Genomic DNA, 23,507 nt, shown 5'->3' with positions numbered 1-23,507 from the left:
ACCTTACGGAGTATACTGTGGTACATTCGATTACTTCGGAACGAGACGACGCTCGGTGGACCAAGTATCCGGGCGTGACATTTGTGTCCTCGTAGTCCCAACTCGGACAGCCTGCAATCATTTTCTTAGAGCCGCATTATCGTGCCACCGAGCTCTCGCGATGCCGAGGTACGTCGTGACGAACTCGTGAATGTGTGGGGGAGGATTGTCTCTAAGAAACTATGCAGAGAAATCATCACGATCCAGGCCGGCCAGTGCGGCAACAGCAGTCAGTAGCCCCGCAACCAGAAGACCCCATCCGATCCTATATACCCCTTTGGACCAAGAATAATGGTCATGTTACGATAGGCTTGAGGCCACAACAGAGACTGACGCACACCAAGTTGGGAGCCAGTTCTGGCAACAGCTGTGCCAGGAGCATGGGATCAACCAGGATGGAAATCTCGAGGATTTCGCGACAGAGGGCGGTGATCGCAAAGACGTCTTCTACTACCAGAGCGACGATACCCGATACATACCAAGAGCCATCTTGATCGACCTCGAACCGCGCGTCATTAACGGCATTCAGACCGGTCCGTACAGGAATATATACAACCCCGAGAACTTCTACGTCGGCAAGGACGGCGCCGGCGCCGCCAACAACTGGGGCGATGGCTATCAAACAGGCGAACAGGTCTGCGAGGACATCATGGAGATGATCGATCGGGAAGCGGATGGTAGTGACTCGCTTGAGGTCTGCCAATACAACTCCCTCGCGTCTGTATCTTTGGTGGCTGAGAGACGGACTGACCAAGAGTGACTATGTTGCGCTAGGGCTTCATGATGTTGCATTCCATTGCCGGCGGCACAGGCTCGGGCTTGGGGTCATTCCTCCTCGAACGGCTCAACGACCGATTCCCGAAAAAGATCATTCAAACCTACTCCGTCTTCCCCGACACGACCAACGCCGGGGACGTGGTTGTACACCCCTACAACAGCGTGTTAGCTATGCGACGGCTGACACAAAATGCCGACTCTGTGGTTGTGCTTGACAACGGTGCCCTCTCGAGGATTGCTGCCGACAGGCTCCATGTTCAGGAACCATCGTTCGCCCAGACCAACCAGCTCGTAAGTTTCGGGGACGTACACTGTCCGTGGCTGGGGATCGCCAGCTGACTTTTTGCAGGTCTCTACCGTCATGTCCGCGAGCACTACAACCCTACGATACCCGGGTTACATGCACAACGACCTCGTCAGCATCCTAGCATCGCTTATCCCTACCCCGCGCTGCCACTTCCTCATGACATCTTATACCCCTTTCACGGGCGACCAGGTCGAGCAAGCGAAGACTGTACGGAAGACAACGGTGCTAGATGTGATGCGGAGGCTGCTCCAACCCAAGAACCGAATGGTGTCGACACAACCCGGAAAAAAGAGCTGCTATATTTCCATCCTAAATGTCATTCAGGGCGAAGTCGACCCGACCGACGTCCACAAGTCACTTCTCCGAATTCGGGAAAGGAGGCTGGCGACATTTATTCCTTGGGGGCCCGCCAGCATCCAGGTGGCTCTCACCAAACGCAGCCCATATATCCCCATGGCACACCGCGTCAGTGGGCTGATGCTTGCAAATCATACGAGCATTGCAACAGTACGTCTTCCTATCGAGTCTATCCACCAAACCAGAAAAAGCTCCCCCATATCGCTAACGATTCTCAGCTCTTCAAAAGGATCGTCAAACAGTTCGACGGCATGCGCAAGCGGAATGCCTTCATGGAGGGTTATAAAAAGACGGCACCCTTTGCAGAGAATCTGGACGAGTTCGATGAGTCGAGGGAAGTGGTACAAGACCTGCTCGAGGAGTACGAGGCGGCAGAGGATTCCGACTACCTCAACCCCGATAACGGAGATAAACCGACATCAGCAGAAACGGACAAGAGAATGGGATGAGCAAGAGACCAGTAGGTAGCGTAGGTTTGTTTAACTGGGAACGGGCGTGTCCGACAGGAACAATTCTGTATCTGACAATCTTCGGGTATCATCTCATGCGGGACATGAAAGGGCGGCGTTAACGGGCAGATCCTGTACTGTTTGGGTGGGTAATGAGACGAAGACGACAGCCAAGGGCCAATTCAGCACATGGTGCATTCTCAGAACACAACAGATTGCGGGGACTTGTGAAACCATCTTTTCGAAGCTGAAGGATCAGTAGGGCCTTCTCGACCCTCTCCGGTCCTTTACTTCGTACATCGGTGCGGCCGTGATCTCACAGTACTCCACCGAAGTTGTCCTCGTTTATAAGTACCCCCCACAATTGTGTTTGGCGTTTGGCCCGAGCACTGTACTGACGTCAATGACGTCGCGAAAGAACAAATGTACCTGACTACCAAAGTACAGTGAGGTATTCATCGATCTACGATCTCCCGACCTTACCTTTGACAATGAATAATACAGCTCACACAAGATATAAATCAGGCCCAGTTACACACAGGACTTGCTGTTCTTCAGTTCTGTCATCAACTCATAACCTCACACCTGAGAATCGCGCTACAACGATCTTACACCAAAACATAACGACTTCACGCCGTCATTTCAACCCGCTTTCAGTAGGTTGAAAGAAGGGATCCTTCAATATTGTGGAATGTGATATTAATGTGCCTTTCCAGAAATGACCAACGCTCCTCAATCCAAGGCCGATAAGATCGAGCAGACCAAGGCCAACCTTCCGCTCCCTGAGCAACCTCCTGTTGCTTCTGACTGGCAATCCGCCGACGCCACCAAAGTCAACGTCCAAAGTGGCCGTACCGAGGGTCCCATTGGCACCGGTCCTGAATCCAGTGCTGGATTGCGCGAACCTGCGACTCAGGGCAGTGACATGGACATGAGCGGCATCGGCCGTCAAGCGAAGGATAACCTGAACCAGCCTCCCAAGGATGCTGCGGCCCGATAAGCGAACACGGGTTCTAATGACGGATTAACTCGGAATGGCGTTTGGGTTTCATCATTGGCCTTCGGAAATGGGACATGAATGCTTTGAACGGCTGTCTGTAGATAGGACGAGGAGGCTGCATTGACTATCCACTAGCTGGTTGTCGACGTTGTAAGTTGATGCAATACCAAAGCTGTTGTCACCACACAATCCCTTCCCCAATACTCTCCACCTCCAAAGTCCTGAAGCGACAACAAGGAGACGAGAATCCCAGTCGTCTTGATTCGGAATAAAGCATTCATTGGCAGGTATGAAAACATCTTTCTGCGATGTAGGCCCCATACCTGGGAACTACCCGTCTCTTGGAGTTGTTTGAATGTCCAAATCAGGCAGGAAATGACGGATGGATAGACTAATAAAGAGAAATCGACTTTTGTCTGGACTTACCCCGGTCCCAAGAGCCGGTGGAAATAAATAAGGACACCCAAGGAACTGCGCAAGCCATGTCTTCACTTCGACTATCTGTGAAGGTCAGGTACCTTAGCCTACCTGCTCAAAAATAAACCTACCCCTGGGAGACCCTCTTCAGGTACCAGGTAGGTAGCGTGATAAGAAGGAGCAAGCATTATTGGATCGTGGTTACATTTAGGTGTGTTCCCCAGGGGTGTGCGTTGCCAGGAAGAAAGAACCTAGATACTGTACTGTTGCAACATTTGTCTAAGGCAAGGAAGGGTATAAGATACTTTCACGGGTCATTCCTACCCTGGTGTGATAAGACGGAAAGCACTGGATAGAAGTGGCAGGGTATAGTTCTTTCCCGAGATGAAAGGCAACCCCCAAAGAATCATCTGGACAGCTCGATCCAAAGCTCTCATCCACACTCGCCAGCCACGTTGGTTTATATAAAGTAGGCAGGCGCTTCAGGGCACTCAACAACATAAAAACACACCATAATCTCTCCCTCCTTCTCCCATCCCGGCTTCTTCAACAAACACCAGCAGGACTTTCGATACTGATCTTGTATCGCTATCCAGAGCCAACCCTATCCCATCTGGGCGGCTACGTATCTCTCGCGGGTTACATTTCTTGATTGTAAGTAAGCTGAAGTTCCTGCCTTAGGTACGCAGCAAAACCCTCCACTTAGGTCAACATCCCTCGCACGAATTACGACTTCTCCAAATCTCCTGTGAGAACATGGCGGGAACCGTGTTGTTCAGCACTAACGAAAACCGCCATAGCACCAGACAACTAGTGAGACATGACTATCAGAGATGTCAAGCCCCAGTAGTAACGACTGGCCTGTGAGCGCCATAGCAGGCATGATGGTGAGTCGAAAAATATCATCCATCTCCGCGTCCCACTTGCTCGTCTTTTTTTTTTTTTTCTTGGGGGGGGGAGGTTCTCTTCTTTCCTTCTTTTCCCCCCTCCAGCACTGTGGCTACCTCCAGGGCCGTTTTTAACCTCAAAGAGTAGGACGACCTTGGCATCCATCGCAATGATGAACTTCCCATGGATAACACCCATCATCGCAAAGACATGCCCCACGAGCGCCCTCGACATCGACAACCCATTCCCTCGACCAGAGGACAAAATGTACGCCCCCAATGGCAGAGTAAGTCAAATCCAGTGGTCCAGAAGTGTCCCAAACAAGGCAGAAGCTGACAAAGTATAGAATTGGTCATTAGCGGCATCGACGATGAAGAGGGTCGAGTCGCGAAGAGCCTCGATGACCTGGGTGGTGCACGTCGATATGCCGAGAACGCGGGCCAGATGCCCCAGATGGATTATAAGCTGCGAGCCCCTGTCTTGATGCCAGCCATCAAACCTCGTGCGGACAGGACTAGCGCAGTCACCACCCCCTTCGGTGGTCTGCGTCGTGATGGCGTCCCAACTAGAGTATTCGTTCCGAATGCTCCCAAACAGGTCCACTCCCCCACCCAGACTGAGGATAGGGTACGAGCTCGCGGCCCAGTGCCTATGGCAAATAATGTTGGTCCGGGTCCCGCTGTCGCCTCGCCACCAGCTCTTGGACCATTGTCAGAGCGTGCTCCCAACGAGTTGGTATCTGGGAATTCTGCTAAGACTCGAGCCAAGTCGCGAGACCCTTCTGCAGCTCAATCTTCTGCTAACACTCCTGGGCGAGCTGCTCCCCACTTGCGAGCCGGAAGCAACACGGCAAATGGAAAAGTTACTCACGCTCCAGTCCATCCACAGCAGTCATCTCCCTTTCCAGCTCAGGGATCTATCCGCCACAAGCGTGCCGGAACATGTTTCCGGGAGGAATGCTATTTCATGACCACGGATGACGACCAGTTCGCAGCCAGGGTAAGTCTGGTCATTCTCCAAGAAAATGACGGGACAGCCAGGCCGGGATTCTTGGCCAGGAGCATTGATGGCTACCATCAACACCGCCACCACATAGCTACATGCGACTCCTCAAAGCGGATCGCGTCACACTGCCAAATTGTGTTTTCGACCTCCCCCACATCAACACGCACTTACGTGTTACGCTTCGAATCGGCGGAGACTGCGAGCGAATTTGTCCAGACGGTAAATGCACTCAGGGCAGTCCTTAAAATGGATGTACAGCTCCGCAATCTCAACCATGCTGCCACGAGCCGCAACGACCACCACCCAACCAACAGCTGTGGTCCCAGGCCTCGCAATGATATTAGTCCCCAGGAAATCCAAGATGTCAAGACACACATCATGGAGGGCACTTGCCGTTTTATGGAGATTCAGGTGACAACAATGAAAAAGGTGCTCGACGTTTGGTCTGGCACAGATGACTTCCTCAGGCACTTCATTCTCGAATTAGACGAGAGAGAGCGCAACCGGCAGAAGCCAAGTAGCGGCGGCTCCGCCTCCCGCAACGATGCTGCCACCACGATGCCTACCAGAGTTCAGTATGGCCGTACGCAGCTGCAAGAGATCCGCTCAAAGGCCAGCCCCCCCCCCCTCGCCGTCTGGCGCTACACCGAGACGCTGTTAACTACGTCTTTCCTGGAGCAAGCCATAACTGCCGATGAGGGAATCGCGACAGCAACTCCCAACACTGCGGAACCTGAACGTCCAAAGAAGGGTCTGGCAAGTTCGAAATACGCCGATCTTTGCCAGAAATTTGAGCCTTCTGGACGGTTTACTGGCACCTTCAAGGTGTAGGGAGTGGTCGGTCTCTTACTCTCGAGAGGGCAAGAATAAGACGGAAGGGCAGTGATGGATGTGCAGAAGCGGAATAGAGAGGTCTTTCTCAGCCAGAAGGGTGTGCTGGTATTTACCACCAGTCATCTCGTCTCATCTGTAGATAGATAGCTGGGAATCGGATTCTTTCCCCTTTGGTGTGTAAAGAAGAAACCGCATGATGGGGATAGGGTGATGAAGGGGAGCTGTAGCATCAGCGAAACTCATCTAAGACGTCAAATGTCATGACAGCTCGTTCAAAAAGGACCCGGCACCGTTATCCATCGACTGCGTTGGCACTTGGCTCTTCTGCGTACTTCTAGTCTCAATCTTGAGACGTATGGTGTGTACACCGTGCTGCTCACCGCCTCTTATGGCCGTATTCGTGGTGGACATGATTCGCCCTGACTCGAATATGCGGGCTTATATTGCCGCGGTATACTCAACCACGTGGTGCCCACCCTTCATCCTCCCGACTCACAATGACCTCATCGACGTTGAGGCGGAAGTCCACAATCTCTTGGCCGTTGACGAGGTCGTTCTCGCGAGCGCGTTTGTCGGCGTCTGCCTCGTCAGAAGCAATGCCGGCAGCGACGTGGCGCTTGATGAGGCGGCGGCGGGCCACGTCGAAGTCAACCTCCACGAACCAAAGCTCGTCCATGAGGCGGGCGGCGTCGCGCCAGAGCGGCTTGTCAAGAGCGACGTAGTTGCCCTCAAAGACGAGGAGGCGATGATGGGCCTCGATGGCGATGTCGTCGTATTTGGGGTCCTTGACGGCGTGGTCGAAGCTTGGGGCGCGGATGGTTGGCGACTCCGGGGCAAGGGGCTCGCGGAGGCGGCGGACGAGGTCGAGGTATGCGGGGGCGTCGAACGTGAAGGCGGCGCCGCGGCGGGCGTGGGCTTCGACTGGATCTGGAAGGGCGGAGAGCTGGGCTCGGGTCAGGTGGTAGCCGTCCATGGGGACGAAGGCGGCTGGGCTCGGTTCGGCCGGGGAGGATATCTGGGCGAAGGCATTGATGCGGGATACGATGAGCTGGGAGAGGGTTGTTTTGCCAGAACCAGGGATGCCGCCGACTGCGATGACTGTCGAGTCCGTTCATTCTGGTAAGTCCCCCGTGCGAGCTCGTGGTGCACGGTTGAGTGGGTGCAAAGAGGGGAAGGGAGGGGGGAGTTGTCTCACGTAGACGCTCATTCGAGGGGGTTTCCCTGAGCTTGTCCCACGCTTTGGTAACGAGCCTGTCTACTTGTTCATCCATATTAAGGGTTTTAAATGATGAAGTGACAACGAACTGTACGTACAGAGTGGTGGGTGTTGAAATGATAGCCGGTGGTTTGAAAAGACGGATAATCACTGATGATACGAGGGGCGGCGCGACGGATGGAGCTGTACGGGTAGGTCACAAATTCCCCGCATTCGGTTTAATACCCCTCGACTGGCGCTGAAGCGACCCCTGTTGATCGTCGCTGGTTACATCACTCTTACGTACGGAGTAGCACTGGTAGCCACAAATTACTCCGTACTGTGAACCAACTGGACAATTTCTTCGCTGGTACACGTACACGTAAAGTTGCTTGTCGTCGGGATACGGATAAGGTGCTGGGGATAAGGTACCTTAGAAAGCCCCGGGTATGACTAAGCTATTTGGCCCCTGGACCAGTTTTTCTTAATTGGTAGGCACTAACAAACGTCTTTTCTTGCCAGAGACTGAGGTGCCTCGTCCAATCGAGCCGATAAACTCTACATATAAGAATGTCAGACCTCGAGGACGGCGGGCTTTTTTGCATCGCCGTATCCGACAGCGAAGACGATTCGCAAGCCAACAAAAAGCCGCGCGATGGCCAGACGGAGGAGGAATTTCAGGCCGTGAGGAAGTCTTACCAGCCCAAGATCGAAAACGGAGAAGTGAGTTGAGTCGAGCCGACCCTGCGCGGACAACCTTTCATCCTGGTCGAATTCTATGACGGAAGTATCCCCATCTGACGTAAGAGCACAAGATCTGGAAGATCTCTGAGGGTGTACTTCCCCTCCAGGCTGTCGCCACCAAAGCTGAGGCCCAAGAACTCCTCCACGCCGTCGAGGAGCTGTATTTCTTCCGACGGTTCTCTGAGGGTGCGACACTGGCGCGCAGGATTTTGGATTCGAGCGCAGAGAAGCTGGACAATGAGCATAGGAATTTCTTTGTTCTATATGAAGAGAGATGTCTGAAAAGGATGAGGCAACGGGACAATGGTGTGATGGCTCCTACGTCGGCTGCGTCTTGAGCGCTCTTAGTAGCCTACCCCGGGAGAATTTTTTTTTTTTTTTTCATAGAGACCATTATGTCACCTTCTGTACGAATTCAGCTACCACATTGACGTGTCTTCTAATTATATGCTAGGTGACTGTGTCAGGATGTCGAATGTCGTGACGAATGGGCCTTCATGAGACGAGATTTGAGTTGAAAATAAAGCAGGGAAAGCAGAGACGGGAACACGAGGCCCGACTCAGATACACACGACGAGAGACTCGAAATGGACGAGTGCACATCGGTCAGGTAGCTTGATCAAAAACACAGAGGGTAGCTGTCACAGCCGCACAGGTAGATACCAAGATTGGAGAGTGTATTGAATGCTCTGGACCAAACCTTGTGTATCCCGCCTGGAAATCCCAGGTTATCGCTATGGCACCGTCTTGGTGATGCTAAGAGGCCGTGATGCAATGCGCCCCGGGTATTCTCCCTCCCAACTTTTCTATCGTAATATACATTCGCTTCTGGACGGATACTCCGTTCAGCAGTAAGCAGAACAAGAAAGCAATGATGCCTTTCTAACGCCGGCGCTTTCTAATGAAAATAAAATAACCGTTTCCTTTTTGTTCCTTTTCCCGAAACCCCGTCTTTTTATAATGCCGCCGTTCGCCGAAAACATATGCATTCGGAACGCCCAAGTCGTTCCGAGGTGAAGATGAGGGAGTATACTTTTCGAAAAATTCTGGGCGCCGCGCTCGCTCTAAACCAGTACTATCGCGTGCCGCATGAACTTGTCGTCTTTTTTCGTTTTTCTCGGCCGTGGTGGTAGGCCTGGTTCATAGTTGTGATTTGGGTAGTCTTTGCTCCCCCATGGTAGCCGATTCATGTTCTTTATGCCCTCATAGTGCCCTGCTTGAGCAACTGTTCCCGCTCACGTTCTTCGGCGAAGACACGGCGGCTCATAGCAAGGACGGCCTCGAAGCCCTCGCGGCCCTTGACAGCGTTCTCGTTGAAGCGCTTCACCAAGGTGTCCTCGATGCTGTTTTTGATGCGATTCCAGCCACCGCAGAGGGCAGTGACCTGGGCGTCCTGAATGAACTGCGTTTGGGTAGGGCTGAGAGGCTTGTAGATGACCGTCTCCTGGACGTTGACGAGATTGGACCAGGTCAGGTTCTGGGAGACCATGGTGACTGTGCGGCGGGCGGGGTCGACGTAGGAGGTCTCGAAGACATGGGAAACATCCATAGAGCCACCCATGAGGGACTTGAGCCAGTCTGGCGCAGTTTGCTTGCAAGTGATCAGGCGTTCGGTGCGTAGGATGCCGGTGGCCGGGTCGACGCGACGGTCGACCGTGTCGACAGCGATCACGTGTGTTGACTTGTCGTTCCATGGGCAGTACTTTCGCCAGTTGGCCGTGGAAACCTCCTCCCACGAATAGTTGAAAGTGACACTGTTGCTGAAGACCTTCATTGTGATTTTTTTGTCGGCTATGGCAGTTGTTGATGTCTGGTGTGTGACTCGGAGATGTGGAAGGTACCGCTCGCGTGGGTAATCTATTTCTCCTTCTTTCGTTGACAGCGCAGAGGGCGTACACGGTTAGGAGGTAAGACTTAAAAATAAAAGAGGACCGCGCTGATTAAAAGGTAATTGTAATTCCGCCCTCGCCTCTGTGATTGAGGAAAGACCCTGTGGCAAACTGCGCCGATGATCCTCGGATCGAAGGAGAGACTTCCCAAGGTGTAGGGTGGTGGTCGTAGTGCGGTTTTTACTCGGGGCGGGAGGGAGAAGACCAACGAGAGGGAGGGAGGCTTTAATTTTTTGTCTTAGTTCTTTTTAGGACCTTTTTCCCCCTTGCCTCACAAACCCCGGTAAACAGTGCATGTACAGTACGAGCCGATCGTGAATGTGGCGGTCTTGGCGACATTAAACCGGAAGCGTCCATAGCATCCAGACACGCACTTATTACATATATGTTTGGTAATCCCGGGTCACATCGGAGTAAGTCCAACTGCACATGACCTATGATTGGTCCCGCACTTTCGGGTTCTACATATTCGTGTCAGAGGCTTAATATCCGCACCGTATGCGAAAGTTCCAGACACGGTGATCTTGTTCGAGAATTGATTACTGGCTTGTGAGGTTCTTAACCCAGCGAATCTGCAGTCCTACACCAAAGTCATGATAATTCATATGGGTCCTAAGGTGTAATGTGCGTCGACCCTTTTTATGAGGAAAGAGGGAAACCAGTCATAAAATTCCATATGCCTCCATAAGGTACCTTACCTTATTATGTACGACAAGTCCGCATATGTACCTATTCGAAGGTCCCTGGCTGGCACGTGAAGGGACGGTCGAAAAGGCTTAGCGTAAGGCTCATTTTTCATAACTTGGACGCTAGGACCATTGTACTAATTACCTAGTGTACATATATAGGCATTGTCCACGGCGTGCCTCATTGCCTATCAAGGAAGAGATGCGGGCCCGGGATGTAATACATATACCCGCGGCAACTCGATAGATCCTCATCTCCCGCTCCTCGGCCGCAATACCGCGCACGCGTGGAGATCCGGGACGGAAAAAGATGGAGTTTCTCTTCCTGCTTCACTCCGGCATAGTTAACAGGCATCTTTTTATAAGCTACTGATGGGTGAAACATCATGAAGCCCATTACCTCCATCGGAGGACTGTCGTAACATCGACCACTCATTTCAAGAGACGTCCGTACATATGCCATCCGACCTGGATCTCATCGCCCATACTACGCATACTTAAGCCTGGATTGCTTAATAGTCCTCTCCGCGGCTAATTACCTCCTTGACCGTTGGCCGAATGAGAATGGTCTAGTTCCGCTTGCGTTAGCGTGTCCGGCGGCCGAGGGGAATGGCAATGGTCTAGCCTGACGGTGTGAACAACTTACATGTTCGAACTGAGCAGTGTATGAGCCCTTCTTGTCAACCAACGGCGGGTATGCCTCGACAATACCATTAGACACAAGATTGTTCAGCTGGAACAGGAAAGATCGTTGTCAGTTCTCGTCCGACAGCAAAACACGTCATGAACCAAGCGAAGGGGAGTGGGCACGCACACCGAGGAGGTACTTGTCCTGCCCCAGACGATCCAGGTACCGACGGCAGAACGGCAATGTGCCGAAGTTCTTGTTGATCACGTTCAGCAACCTCTTGGCCGACTCGAGGCGCAGAGGCACTTGAGAGTCCCCCCGCTTGGCGTAGTGGGACACCTCCATGTCGTCCCTGACGTATCCGTTGCCGGTGCTGCCGAACGTCTCGATGGCGAAGACATCACCTTCCTCCATCTTCGTCGTGTCGTTGCTCTTCACGATAGGTACGCTCTTGGAGCCGTGGATGCTCCACCGCTCGATGCTGTGGCCGTTGAGGTTACGGATCGATTTGACCGGGTATGTCTGACCGCCAATCTCCACCTCGTAGCTCTCCATGACTTCTTGGATGATGCCGCCAATATCCCCCACCCGCACGTCAATGCCGGCCTCCTTGATACCAGCGTTGGTCGCCTCCCGCACTGCCTCGAGCAGGTTGTCGAACTGCGGCTCAAAAGCCATGGTGAAAGCGCTGTCGACGATGCGGCCGTTAACGTGCACGCCAAAGTCCACCTTGAGGACGTCACCCTGCTGCAGCACCATCTTATTGCCCGCATTCGGCGTGTAGTGGGCCGCGCAGTGGTTAATGCTGAGGCCGCAGGGGAAGCCCATGCCGCCCTGGAGCGCATCGCCCTCCTCCAGGCCCGGGTGGCCAGTGAGGGCGCGGACGCTGTCCTCGATGCCTTCGGCGATTTCCGCCAGCGTCTTGCCAGGCCTGATGAACTTCTGCGCCCACTGCCTTGTCTGTCGGTGGATCTCGGCTGCCTCGCGGTAATCGGTCAGGAAGTCGCTGTTCAGGTTGTCGAGGTGGCGCTTCTCCTCGCTGGTCGTCCGATACGCGTTCTCATCCCTGTACTCGGCTTCCTCGCCGACGGGGTAGTTCTTGTTGGGGAACAGTTGATAGAGGGGCACACGAGGAGGGTCCGATTGGCTGGTCGCTGCCTTCTTCTTCTTCTTGTTCTTCTTCTTTTTCTTTTTCTTCTTGGCACCTCCTTCTCCGCCAGCGCCCTCGGCGCCTACTGCGGGAGCATCGGCGTCGTCGTCGGAATCGTCGCTATCGTGGGCTGCCCCGTTTGCGTTCGGGTCAGCCTGCTGGTTGGAGGTGGCGGCCTCGCTCACTGTACAGACGGGTCAGTCATGGAGAGCAAAACGAAGACGAGGCACACGGTTGACCGGTCGCACACACCCCTCAGCTCCTGAAGAGCTTCTGTGGGAGCTTGGGCACCCATGGTCGGCTTGGAATTCGGCGAATAGTTCGGTTGTGAAAGGTGTAGTTCGTTTTGGTGGGATGAGAATTTAACTTTTGTTCGTATCTCTGCATTCTGAAATGCGGGCGCGGGGAAGTCCCCGGTAGCTGCATTGATCCGTAAGCAGCATTTTCCTATTACCTACCTTACCTACGTAATCCCCTGGTCCTAAAAACGATAGCGGGAAGGAGCGGGCAGCAGCGGGAAATAGCGGGGCATGAGACAGGCACAGACTTCTCTGCTACGGAGTAATTACGTTGTAATTATTTCGAACAGCGGTGATCACAGAAATCACTATTCCATAACTGAACACTGGAACCTCGCTCTACTTTTCCACAGCCTATCTCCAAAGACATCTAGGGTGTATTGGGGGCGGTGCATATTCTGAGGGACCTGAAGTCGGACGAAACATCATTATGCGAGAATTCATGGCTTTCATAACCTGTTAATTCCGAAAGCTGCCCAACACCCTGCAAATGCTCTAGCCCGTTGTCTGCCACTGCTAACACCAAACTGAAACATGAACCCCGCCGTGCTCCTCCGTTTAATCAAATGTCCGTTCGAATACTGTCAGCACATAAAATAAGGTACGTAAAAGATGTGTGTGTGCATTGAAGAAGAGTAAAAGATACTCTGCGTAAATATCTAACTATAAAGTAAAAGGAGGGGAAATTAATATGGATACATCGGTCGGAAGTACCCTATCCGTCTATAGAAATAGCGTAAGTCACACCCCGATAAGGTGGCTATAGGCATCTAATATACCCCCCCAGAACTGCAGGATTAATCCTGACTGTTCTGCTTAATTGAAGCCGTAAATCTAGGGTAAAATAGAGGCCTAGATATTAATCTAACGGTTGAACGGCTTATTGAAAAGCGCGCTCTTTTTATGCCTAAAAACGTTAAAAACGTGTAAAAACAGGTGGTTAAATTAACCTCATAATAACGTTAAAAACGGGTGCCTAAATAATAATCTAAAGGGCACTAAAAATAACGGTTAATCTAGGCTATAGATTATAAACTTAGCACCGCACCTCTTATAAATTGCCTTAAGCCCCCTGGCTTAGGACCTCTATCCCTAATAGATATACAAACGCCTTATATTTCTGCGGGGGAAGTACTTTAGTCAGCCTATCGCTAACCATCTCTTAGGTCGAGATCCAGGCGATCAGGACCTTCTTCTATTAAACGACCTGTCGGATCTAAAGGGCGTGGATATCTAGATACTTTAATCTAGATATAACCTAAGGGCGTGGAGCCTCTAACAGGATCCTCGTTTAGTCGTTATCATAGTATATCGTTAGTGGTTCCTCCTTAAAGATCAAGGTCAGGTCCTTAATTAAACGCCTCGTCGCGATATACTACCTAGTAGTAGCAGAAAGTGCTATAAGCTCGGCTTTAGTACTAGAGGTCACGACGTTTATTTGCTTATTTGCCTTCTAGTCTATAGGGCCACTAAATAACAGTATAGTATAGCCCTAGGAGCTATACCGAGTCTCACGGTCGTCCCTAAACGCCGCGTCGGAAGTATAGTAAAGTGCGTGCTATAGGTGGTTAACGCGTAGTCTAAAGTAAAGGCATAGGGACTTAGTTAAGGCCAGGTACTTTAAATACCTGTCTGCGGTATCGTGATGCTGTTTTAACGGGTTAGTGTTAAACTCGGTAAGCCTTAAAGCAGCTTTGGGTACGTTAGGCCGGGTCTAATAGGCCGCGTAATTAATAGAACCGACCTTCCGTAGATATAGGTGGATTAAATCTGTAGAGGCTTATTCGGTTATAGGTTATAAAACGTTAGGAAAAGGAAGAGGGCTTTTAACCCTACGCCCACTAACGGGGAAATCCATCCCTAAGGCCTTGATCTTTTCGGTGATATAGTTCTCGAGGGAAAGCTATAGCCGATATTATTAGCGATCTCGAACCACTCTAATCCCCAGGAACCACTTAAGTAGGCCTAGGTCCCTTACTTAAAAGTGCTGCTATATCCATTATATAAGAGAATTAGCAGCAGATTAATATTCCTTCCTATAAATTAGAATAATATCGTCTACGTAGAAGAAAACGATTAGTTCCTTACTTTTAAAGACGTAATCGTCTTCGGTTAGTTACTTTAGGTCGTACTTGCCTAAAACGGAAGAGAGCTATTCGTGCTATAGCTTAGGGGAACGCCGAAGACTATAGAACGCCCTGCGCAGGCGTTATATACCGCGTGAAGGTGGTCGCGATAGCTTTAAAATAGCCTTAAGGTCCTCGTCGCTCTTCGTGCCTTTTACTGCCCCAAGCAGCGGCTACCCGGGTGAATTCTTAACGTAAATCTCTTCGTTAAGGGTGGCGTTAGTAAAGGCGTTAACGACATTAAGCTAACGTGTCTCCAGGCCAAAATAGGCAGTAATAGCTATTAATAACCTAAAGGTCCTTCCTGCGAGGGTAAAGGCGTAGGCGTTAAGGTGGTTTTTAGGCTATTAATCGCCTCGCACGCATAACCTCACCTTAAACTTACTAATATACCCCGACGGGTTAACCTTATACTTAAAGATCTATTTAAGGTCTAAGGCACGTTGCCCTCTCTAGGGTAGCTCTACTGCTTTAAAGATGCCTATTAACCTAAGTGTATCCACCTCTTATATGGCTGCCCTGAGCTATTACAGCTTATATAGGCTCTTTAGCATCTAAGACTAAGTTAACAGTTCCTTAGGTATCTCGCGGCGTAATAGCGGCTTTTTCGGCTTCTTAAAGGTGAAGTGGAAGATATAATCGTCGTATCTGGAAGGAGGTCGGCGATTACGAGCAGGCCGCCCTATAGGGGTAGGCGTTAAAGCTAAAGCAGGCGAATAAGAGGTTAGTTATTAGGCCTGAACAGTAGTAGTAGCAGTGAGATTAGACTTAGCTGCTGAAGATAGGGTTACTGCTTATAGATTAGTTATTTAAGGAGTAGCGGTAATAGCTATAGCCTCTTTGATAACGGATTAGTCAGGTGACAATAATCCTATTCCGACGGCATCGTCGGTGGCCTCGCCTATAGCCTCCTCTAAGGTGGAGGAAGATCCGCTAGTATCGTCTGATTCCTCTTAATCGCTGCGTTTAATTATAGGATCGTTAGGAGGTAGCGAAAATGGCGTATAAACAGGCCTTAAAGAGGAAGAAGAGGCTATTAAAGAGGGTAAAATTAGTGCTATTCTTAAAGAGGGTGGTAAAATAGCAGTTAAAGAAGAAGAATCAACGGCAGGAATAACGGCAGGTATAACGGTAGGAACCGTGCCTGCCGTAGCCGTGGCAGCCGTTCCATATAATGCCTCTTAGTTAGTAACCTATTAGTTTTCAGAGGCGTTTTCGGTGGTTTTTGCGTTAGTGGTGGTTTTTAATCCTTTACCACCACCGCCGGCCACCCCCCTAGATCTTAACGATTAAGGCTGTTATTAACGCCTCCTTCCCTCTTATAAAGCCTCTATCGTGGAGTTCTGCTGTGTTACTATAAGTATACCGAAATCGACGATATCTATTATAACGCTAAAAGGATCGTGGATTCGCCCTTGATCTAATGGCAGATTGAGCTCTTTATACAGCTCTAAAGGCATGTTGGGCTCCTCTTCCCTGTTTTTGTAAAGGACTGACTCGTCGAACACGACGTCCCTTATACGCAGAATCCTCCCTAATTTTAGCACCTAAATCCGAAAAATATTAGTGCCTTCGTAACCGATTAAATAACCGATATATACCCTCGGTGCGAGCTTTTCGTTCTTATACCTTTCTCGCAGGTAGTTAGTAGTTAACGCGTACGCCTTATAACTATACTTTTTTAGGTGCGTAATTAAGGGATTAGTGGTTATAAAGCTAACGATGCCCTCCTTTTACAGCCACGCGTTTAACGCTCCCTTGGAGGTTTACTAGCCTAGATCCCTGCGTGGAATCCGGTTATATAGGTAAGTGGCTACTATAATAATCTCTGGCCATAGATCCTATTAGAAGCCTAAGGCATCTGCTAATACCCTCGCGATAGCGAAGATAATACCCCTATACCGTTCGGCGTTAGCGTTCTATACGGCTATATAAGGAGCCGATCTTTCTAGCAGGATACCACGATCTAAAGACTAGTTATCTAGCTTCTTCTATAGCGCCCTCTCTCCATCGAGTCTAATCACACTAATAAATAGCCTATACTTCCTCTATAAGAAGAGTTCGAAGTTAGCTATCGAGCATAGTATATATTTATACCCTAGCATCGTTCTAGTCACGTTTTTATACGTGCAGGGATTGTAGAATAAGGTAATAGTATCGTCGCTATTAGCGGCAGAATCTATCGAAAACAGATCCACGTTAATCTTCTAAAAAGGCCTTATTAGCCTATGGGTAGGTGGACGTCGCGATACTATCCTTTTTACCTTACTAATAGCGTAAGCCTCGTAGTCTACCACTAAAGGTGCCGCTCTTCCTTTTAAAGCCACGATACCTCCTACGCACCCTTTTAATAGCTATACTAGTGCTTAAGGGTTAGCGTGCCCTAGCCTCTCGTGCTATAAACGGGCGTTAGCCACGCTTATAGGCTTTGGTTCCCTTGAGCTATTGAAATAGCTCTGCTATTGCTACTATAAGCGCTGTAGCGTGCTATCGGTCGGTTTAAGGGCATATTAGCCGTTAACGTTAATTAACGGCAGGCAGGTACATCGGTCCATTACTAAGATATCTCTGCCGGTCATAAAAACAGCGTTCTAATCCTTCTATAACCTACGCATTACTAGCAGCGTTATAGGGTATCTATCCATAAACGCTACATTCTTTAGTATAAAAGTATAAGGACGTCCTTTTATATCTTTAACCTAAAGACGCAGGGTGCCGTACCCCTCCACTGGATTAGAGGTGCCGCCACCTATCTAAAATCTAACGATAGTGGTAGCAGGCTAGAAGTCCTCGAGCAGGTGGTGTTAATTAGTTATATACCTTAGGGACCCCGAATCGATTAATAACTAATTAAATATGTTATTACTAACCACCTATTTAGTCTATAGGAGCGAGAAAACCGATAGCGAGGTCGACGATACTACCTTTTTTCCCACGAAATTAGAGGTAAAATATATATCGTAAGAGCCATCGTCAGAATCCTCTTCCCTATTATTAACGGAATTAAATACTTCCTTAGACTAATCTTTCTCTAGTAACTTAGCTTTAGACTCTTTTACCTTATTTTTAGCCTTATCGATATTCTTTTTAATATACTCCCTGAACTTCTTTTGCTTAGAAGCACTCTAGCTCTTAATAACACGGTTATAGCGTTCCACTACCTCCTTCGAGGGCGTAAAGCCCTTTTAGCGGCGTGTCGGATTAACGTTTAGGCAGCTACTCCACGGATAGTAGTGGCGTTTAGCTCTTCCTATCTTAACGTAATCGTAGATAAATTCCCTTACCGAAGAATCCTCCTTTCTCTGTTACTACTAACCTTCCTGATTAATAGGCTGCTATCTGCTATCTTTATCCTTTCCTAGGAACGTCGCCGTATAAAACGATAACGTTATAGGCTTCTTATTAAGCCTATAGGGATGCCTATAGCGTAACTAAACCGTATATTCGTTTATAACCTCTTCGATAATAGGTTAGTCTTCCTTATCTTCTCTTAAAATCTCTATAAAGCACGTCTCTAACTACTCTAAAGCTATAGTACCGATAGCCCTGAAAAACACGTCGAGTTAATCCTCTATGGTATCAGAAGATCTAACGCTATAGGTCTTCGAATCTCGGTATAGCGATATAAAGTCCTGAAGCTAACGCTTATAGGACATCCTCCGTATATTTTATATATATTCTTCCTATCTCTTCTTAACTAGGGATTTCTGGGCAGCGTTAGTAGGTTTAAGATAGTCCTTTAAGGCGATTAGGATATCTTTAACCTCCTTCTTCCCCGCGTACTAATCTTTAAGGTTAGGATTAACTATCTTCGCGATATAGTCGTGAAGAGCAGCTAGACCACGTTACTGTTACTAATATTTATTCTCTTTTACGTTCTATAGCTTAAACTTACGGTCCTAGGCATTATCTTCGTCACCTTCTTCTAGCTCTAGAGGTTCCGAGGATTCGAGCTTTTAAGGACGTTTGGATTCCTTAAGGTCTGGATTAATAAGGTTAGAGACCTAGTTAGCGTAGGTTATCTGTATAATAGCCTCGATCTAATAACGCTATTCTTTTAGTAAGGTGAGGATCGTATAGCCTATCGTGGGCAACGCCGTAGTTAAGGCCATCGTCTGACTAACTAGGACTACAGGGAAATAAACTATCGAAACCGACTATAATAGACCGATTAAACGAGGAGCGATAGAACGATATAGGACTTAAGCGAGTTAAGCGATTTAAATAAGAGGGAATAACGGAATAACGGTCAAAATAAAGCAGGCGGACGTAGCTAATAATACTAAGCTAACCGCTATAGACTTAAGGCTATTTTGACTGCCTTAAAGCTACAGGATCTATCGAAATAGCTTTATTTATTAGAACGCCGGGCTTATAACTGTTAGCACATAAAATAAGGTACGTAAAAGATATGTGTGTGTATTGAAGAAGAGTAAAAGATACTCTGCGTAAATGTCTAACTATGAAGTAAAAGGAGGGGAAATTGATGTGGATACATCGGTCGGAAGTACCCCATCCGTCTACAGAAATGGCGCAAGTCACACCCCGATAAGGTGGCTGTAGGCATCTGACAAATACTCAAATATGGTAAAACAATACCTGCAAAGCCAAGCTCGGATTAAACACAGCCACGCTATACCGACCGGTCCCTGCTTCTCTCGCGGTCACTTAATCGGCTCATCTGGCTGGCTAGGCTCAAGCCTGTGCCCTTCCGCTCGCTGAGTGCCTTTGACCACCTCCTCTTATCCCGTATTGGCTTGCCGTTACCATCCAAGCCCAGCACCTCCATCAATTCCGGAATCTCGGCATGGTCGCGCGTGGTCTTCATCCGGTGACACCACGTAACGTGCTTCTCTTCCGTGCCATACAGACCCTCGTCTTCGTCTTCATTGATGGAAGCCGACTTGCGCTGCTGCTGCCTAGCAATGGCTTCGTCGAGAGATCGGCCAACGGTGTCTGGCTCAGGCGTCGCGATTGGAGTGGCAACGTCGGTAGGCTCGAACAGGAACTCGCCGCCCACCTGTTTAGAGTCACCCCCCTTGGTTGCCATCCCACTGGGTAGCTGTTTCAGTCCCTGGAGTAGAGACGATGCAACGAGCCCGGCAAAGTTTTTCTTGATATATGCTGGTTTCTCGCCGAGTCCCCATGTTCGAGTCATGCCGAGGACGCGATAGAGGTAGCGTTTCGGGTCGGTGTAGATTGGGAAGGGGCAGTTTGTTGCTTCGGCATATGCCGCTATCATGGCAGGGTCACCGCACCCGATGACAGTGATGAAGGTGCTGACGGGCAGGCCAAGGAGGGCATCGGTCGTGATGGATTCGGAGAGCGTGCGGAGGTATTCTTGGCAGTTCTGGTACTTGTCAGCTTATGGCCATCGTAGTGATCTGGAGAGGGGACGGAGGAGCTGGTGTCTTACGCCACAAAAGAAATGGCGAACAAAGATGATGAGCATGCGACGGGCCACGTTCCGTCCGCTGTACAAACTCTTGAAAGTATGTGTCCTGCCATGGCGGTCCAGGACAACATAGTCGTCGACTTTGCGCAGGATCTCCTGAGTGGGCAGCTTGTCGGTTGTGCCAATGGCACCATCAAAGTCTTGGGGCCGAGAAGTATCGATTTCAATCGAAGTTGCACGGCTCGTAGTCTCGGCACGTTGCGTGGTCGATGCCCTGGGTGAGTGTGTTGCGTCGGATTGCGCAGTAGGAAGCTCGACGATCTTGGCATCATCACCTAGACCCTTGATGGGTTGGGTCTCAATGATCGGTGTGTGTCGGTTATTGTCTGCCTTGTCGTGTTCTGATTGAGCTGTTTGGGCTAGTGGGGGAGAATCGGTGACGTTCATGGGTGTCCCTTCCACGGAGACAGCTGAAGAATTATTGGCCTTGTCCGACGCAGGCTTCGCGGTTGCTGCCCCGGTATGTTCAGTCGCGGACATGGCTGAGGGGGGGTAAGAGTCCTAATAGACTCTTAAAACTGTCTTCGGGACGAGGAAGCTTCGTAAAGAAGGGTATGTATCCGTACGTCTGGTGGGCTTTTGAGGAGATCGGGGGGACTGGTGCGCGAGGTATATATCTGTAAGTCGCGAGACACAGGCGTGAAGCAGGTGGCTCGAAACGTTGCTGTTGGGGGTGGATGGGAAAAGATGACTAGAAACTTGTCGGCTATTCGCTGGTTTCTGAGACGAATAATTTTGTATGCTGGGAATGTCCTGCTTGAAATATAATATCTTTTGCGAACTTTTATGGCAAATAAGACCCAACGAAGAGCAGCACAGGCGCCCGGGACGGCGCTGGCAAGTTACGTGGACACTCGGAGGGGCTTAGTTGACGCCGGGGGTCTAGGTATGTACGAAGTACTTCGATCCTGTGTTTCAGCTGTCAAGTGAAGTCGTTGCACAGAACCCGGCGATTGGGGTTGCCAAGACCGTCAGCTTGCGCTATGGGCCAAATGCCAAATATGGACGGCGAGGTACTAGGCAACTGTGGCACTGGCAGCTGCATCGACTTTTGTTCTTTTTTTTTTTCTTTATTCATTACGCGCGTGCAGCCCTAAAGCTATGGCGCGGCGCCTACTGCATGGACTTCTTAACTGGCAACAAACGGCTCTTGAGAGCGGAAGCGCTTCAGAACTTCGTAATAGTTCGTACGGAGTACGAAATAAATGCTGGGAGCGGCAAGGTGACGCACGGGTCATGTTCCCATCGACTTCCTTCCCATGTTGCCATGCGAATTCCCAGCGCCTTCGCTTCCGGCTTTGAGCTGGCATCTTCGATCATAACATTTACAGCATCAATCCGCGTCTTTATTGTGTGCATTGTACGAAGTACGTCGCTTCATCCTCTGCTTGGGGCTATAAGGGTAGTTTTGTGTGCAGGACGTCGCAGTCTAGGCTGAGGAGAAGGCTTTACCTTCCAGCTATGAAATGAACGTCACTCGCCTTCATATCTGGGACGTTGCTACCTTGGTAACCATGGAAGTTGCCACGGGTGTTCTCCTTCCTCCTTCCTCGGCAAGTCGGAAGAACTCTGACCACCCTGTGCCCCGTCTTGGCTTTTCCTTCCTCCTATGTCCTTTCGGGGCCGTGATCATTCATCCATAAGGTACCGGTCATGTCACCCTTGGTTGGTATCCAAGGTACCTGTCTAAGGTAGGTAGCTACCTTATTTATCGAGTATCTTCTTGTCCCCTACTTTGATATCTGTGATCCATTCTTGATCATGGAATCACATGGACTTTGGATAGGCCGAGTTTTCTGACTTGACCATACTGATATCAGACTGACTCCCTTTGCCGTCTTCGGTAACTCATATTTTCGAGACATGGATTGGGAGTACTTGGTGCGGTCTCGACGTCTACGATGTTCAGGGCAGTCGCCTCTTGAACCTGTCAGCATGAAAACGCCCACAGACGACGAACAGCCATCTAGACCCAAGAGAGAAGCCGCTTCGGCTACCCCGTTCCGCGATCGCCTCTTTGGCAAAGACATCCAGAATCAAGTCAAGCCAAAGGACATACGACCCAGTGACCACACTTCCCCTCACCTACACCGATTCCAGCCTTATTCACGGCCAGTATCACTTGGGCATGATCGGACCCGGGCTCGGGGAGAGCGTTTGCATGCATTGTCGCCGCTCGACTTCGCACCTGGTGAACCTCTGCGCAGAGAAGATCCTGCCTTGTACCGTGCCGACCCGATCTCAATCCAGTCCTCTCACTTACCCCGGCATTCTGGTTCTGTCTTTCCATGGGAATCTTCTCGAGTAGCAAACAGTCAGTTAGGCCCCGAATCAGGGGCCAGCAGTGCAAGCGACCCACAGCCGTGGAAGGGCCTCCGCGAGGCAATGGAGTTACCCTCTAAGAAGTTAGAACCTCGCCGTCCAGATAAGTTGGAAGCACAGCTGCTGGCCCGAATCAAGAGTAAATCTCCCGAGCATGTCTCTGAGAAAGGGGGCGCGTGGCTGACAGAGATGTTTTTGTTCAGCTGCATATGTTGAGAAAGGCGAACAGCTGCACTCGCAAGTCTTTGACCTGCTCGATGGTGCTCATACCCTCCTCTGCGACAAGTTGTCTGCTATAGTGACGGAGGATAGGGGAGTCTTGGAAAGCGTGCAGAACCTGAGCGCCAACTTCGACAAACCACTGTCAGAAAGCTACACGTACAAAAAGTCCGACAGCGAACCACGAGAAAAACAGATGGTAGGAACTGCCGCAGAGAGACTCAGAAAGGAAGCAGCCGAGACGGCGGAGTTTCTGCAACGGAATCTGAAAGAGTTGGATGCAGCCAAGACAGCAGAGAATGAAGCGTTCAACAAGATCCTGATGGGGTCCGGGGATCCAAAGCGCGATGCGGCCTTTGACGAGAAGATGGGAAGGTTGAAACAGGAGACCATCAGGTCAAAGAAGGAGGCGCTTAGGAAGTTGGAAGAGATCGAAGAGGTACGTAAAACACCAGAGAAACCAAGTGTCGCCCTGTATCTCCACAGGCTGATTATATTCGCAGGAGCTCGAGGAGGAGAAGAGAGAGATCCTGGAAGAACTTTGGCTTCAAAGCTGATTTGTTGTGCCGGCCTCCGAAGGGAAGGTACAAGCAAGACAGCCTTTTGCGCAGGGCTTCCTACCTTATGGAATGCATTCTGGAATTGGCGTCACTAATTTTACTTATTCGGCGGTTTCAGGGGATGGGAAGATACTATGCATGGTTAGCTGTTTCACGCCCAC

The 23,507-nt window shown here is 50.1% G+C and overlaps 9 protein-coding genes across 9 annotated transcripts; 5 read left to right on the top strand and 4 right to left on the bottom strand.

The window, feature by feature from the left end:
* Positions 1-42: 42 nt before the first annotated feature.
* Positions 43-2,221, top strand: SODALDRAFT_68114 (tubulin/FtsZ family protein). The gene is made up of 6 exons (XM_028615580.1): positions 43-168; positions 228-268; positions 384-733; positions 814-1,107; positions 1,166-1,630; positions 1,699-2,221. Exons 1-6 carry the CDS (start codon positions 161-163, stop codon positions 1,927-1,929), a joined length of 1,389 nt encoding a protein of 462 aa, XP_028463304.1. The 5' UTR covers positions 43-160; the 3' UTR covers positions 1,930-2,221.
* Positions 2,222-2,419: 198 nt separating this feature from the next.
* Positions 2,420-3,222, top strand: SODALDRAFT_328861 (hypothetical protein). The gene is made up of 2 exons (XM_028610785.1): positions 2,420-2,585; positions 2,646-3,222. The coding sequence occupies exon 2, from the start codon at positions 2,648-2,650 to the stop codon at positions 2,927-2,929; it is 282 nt and encodes a 93-aa protein (XP_028463303.1). The 5' UTR covers positions 2,420-2,585; positions 2,646-2,647; the 3' UTR covers positions 2,930-3,222.
* Positions 3,223-4,013: 791 nt separating this feature from the next.
* On the top strand, positions 4,014-6,249 carry SODALDRAFT_68083 (hypothetical protein). The gene is made up of 3 exons (XM_028615579.1): positions 4,014-4,233; positions 4,382-4,520; positions 4,581-6,249. Exons 1-3 carry the CDS (start codon positions 4,180-4,182, stop codon positions 6,068-6,070), a joined length of 1,683 nt encoding a protein of 560 aa, XP_028463302.1. The 5' UTR covers positions 4,014-4,179; the 3' UTR covers positions 6,071-6,249.
* Positions 6,250-6,530: 281 nt separating this feature from the next.
* Positions 6,531-7,344, bottom strand: SODALDRAFT_337478 (P-loop containing nucleoside triphosphate hydrolase protein; the record flags this gene model as incomplete). Its single annotated transcript, XM_028612693.1, has 2 exons — positions 6,531-7,171; positions 7,269-7,344. The coding sequence occupies 2 exons, from the start codon at positions 7,342-7,344 to the stop codon at positions 6,531-6,533; spliced, it is 717 nt and encodes a 238-aa protein (XP_028463301.1).
* A 325-nt stretch (positions 7,345-7,669) lies between these two features.
* SODALDRAFT_328859 (hypothetical protein) lies at positions 7,670-8,376 on the top strand. Its single transcript, XM_028610784.1, has 3 exons — positions 7,670-7,715; positions 7,791-7,991; positions 8,084-8,376. The coding sequence occupies exons 2-3, from the start codon at positions 7,839-7,841 to the stop codon at positions 8,348-8,350; spliced, it is 420 nt and encodes a 139-aa protein (XP_028463300.1). The 5' UTR covers positions 7,670-7,715; positions 7,791-7,838; the 3' UTR covers positions 8,351-8,376.
* Positions 8,377-9,207: 831 nt separating this feature from the next.
* Positions 9,208-9,786, bottom strand: SODALDRAFT_284283 (MSF1 protein; the record flags this gene model as incomplete). The annotated part of the gene is made up of 1 exon (XM_028608458.1): positions 9,208-9,786. One exon carries the CDS (start codon positions 9,784-9,786, stop codon positions 9,208-9,210), a length of 579 nt encoding a protein of 192 aa, XP_028463299.1.
* A 1,313-nt stretch (positions 9,787-11,099) lies between these two features.
* Positions 11,100-12,415, bottom strand: SODALDRAFT_284199 (peptidase M24A, methionine aminopeptidase; the record flags this gene model as incomplete). Its single annotated transcript, XM_028608451.1, has 3 exons — positions 11,100-11,156; positions 11,234-11,320; positions 11,402-12,415. Coding segments are annotated over 3 exons (1,158 nt in total), but the record flags the coding sequence as incomplete, so codon positions are not given.
* A 7,020-nt stretch (positions 12,416-19,435) lies between these two features.
* On the bottom strand, positions 19,436-20,416 carry SODALDRAFT_257222 (hypothetical protein; the record flags this gene model as incomplete). Its single annotated transcript, XM_028607443.1, has 2 exons — positions 19,436-20,140; positions 20,207-20,416. Coding segments are annotated over 2 exons (915 nt in total), but the record flags the coding sequence as incomplete, so codon positions are not given.
* A 1,375-nt stretch (positions 20,417-21,791) lies between these two features.
* On the top strand, positions 21,792-23,502 carry SODALDRAFT_67940 (hypothetical protein). The gene is made up of 4 exons (XM_028615578.1): positions 21,792-21,936; positions 22,066-22,706; positions 22,771-23,225; positions 23,290-23,502. Exons 1-4 carry the CDS (start codon positions 21,899-21,901, stop codon positions 23,341-23,343), a joined length of 1,188 nt encoding a protein of 395 aa, XP_028463296.1. The 5' UTR covers positions 21,792-21,898; the 3' UTR covers positions 23,344-23,502.
* The last annotated feature ends 5 nt before the right edge of the window (positions 23,503-23,507 follow it).

This window comes from Sodiomyces alkalinus, assembly GCF_003711515.1.
Source record: "Sodiomyces alkalinus F11 unplaced genomic scaffold SODALscaffold_11, whole genome shotgun sequence".
NCBI lineage: Eukaryota > Fungi > Ascomycota > Sordariomycetes > Glomerellales > Plectosphaerellaceae > Sodiomyces > Sodiomyces alkalinus.
Note: the sequence above shows the minus strand (reverse complement) of the source record. Positions and strands in the feature narration are given on the sequence as shown.

What these genes read in the sequence shown, in the direction of transcription:
- SODALDRAFT_68114 (XM_028615580.1), top strand. An exon ending in ATGGTAGTGACTCGCTTGAG is followed by an intron (nt 734 to 813) that starts GTCTGCCAATAC and finishes ATGTTGCGCTAG; the next exon opens with GGCTTCATGATGTTGCATTC. An exon ending in TCGCCCAGACCAACCAGCTC is followed by an intron (nt 1,108 to 1,165) that starts GTAAGTTTCGGG and finishes GACTTTTTGCAG; the next exon opens with GTCTCTACCGTCATGTCCGC.
- SODALDRAFT_328861 (XM_028610785.1), top strand. Translation starts at nt 2,648, where the DNA reads ATGACCAACGCTCCTCAATCCAAGGCCGATAAGATCGAGCAGACCAAG.
- SODALDRAFT_68083 (XM_028615579.1), top strand. Translation starts at nt 4,180, where the DNA reads ATGTCAAGCCCCAGTAGTAACGACTGGCCTGTGAGCGCCATAGCAGGC. An exon ending in GCGCCATAGCAGGCATGATG is followed by an intron (nt 4,234 to 4,381) that starts GTGAGTCGAAAA and finishes CTCAAAGAGTAG; the next exon opens with GACGACCTTGGCATCCATCG. An exon ending in TGTACGCCCCCAATGGCAGA is followed by an intron (nt 4,521 to 4,580) that starts GTAAGTCAAATC and finishes GACAAAGTATAG; the next exon opens with AATTGGTCATTAGCGGCATC.
- SODALDRAFT_328859 (XM_028610784.1), top strand. Translation starts at nt 7,839, where the DNA reads ATGTCAGACCTCGAGGACGGCGGGCTTTTTTGCATCGCCGTATCCGAC. An exon ending in CCAAGATCGAAAACGGAGAA is followed by an intron (nt 7,992 to 8,083) that starts GTGAGTTGAGTC and finishes TAAGAGCACAAG; the next exon opens with ATCTGGAAGATCTCTGAGGG.
- SODALDRAFT_67940 (XM_028615578.1), top strand. Translation starts at nt 21,899, where the DNA reads ATGTCACCCTTGGTTGGTATCCAAGGTACCTGTCTAAG. An exon ending in ATCCAAGGTACCTGTCTAAG is followed by an intron (nt 21,937 to 22,065) that starts GTAGGTAGCTAC and finishes TACTGATATCAG; the next exon opens with ACTGACTCCCTTTGCCGTCT. An exon ending in AGTTGGAAGAGATCGAAGAG is followed by an intron (nt 23,226 to 23,289) that starts GTACGTAAAACA and finishes TTATATTCGCAG; the next exon opens with GAGCTCGAGGAGGAGAAGAG.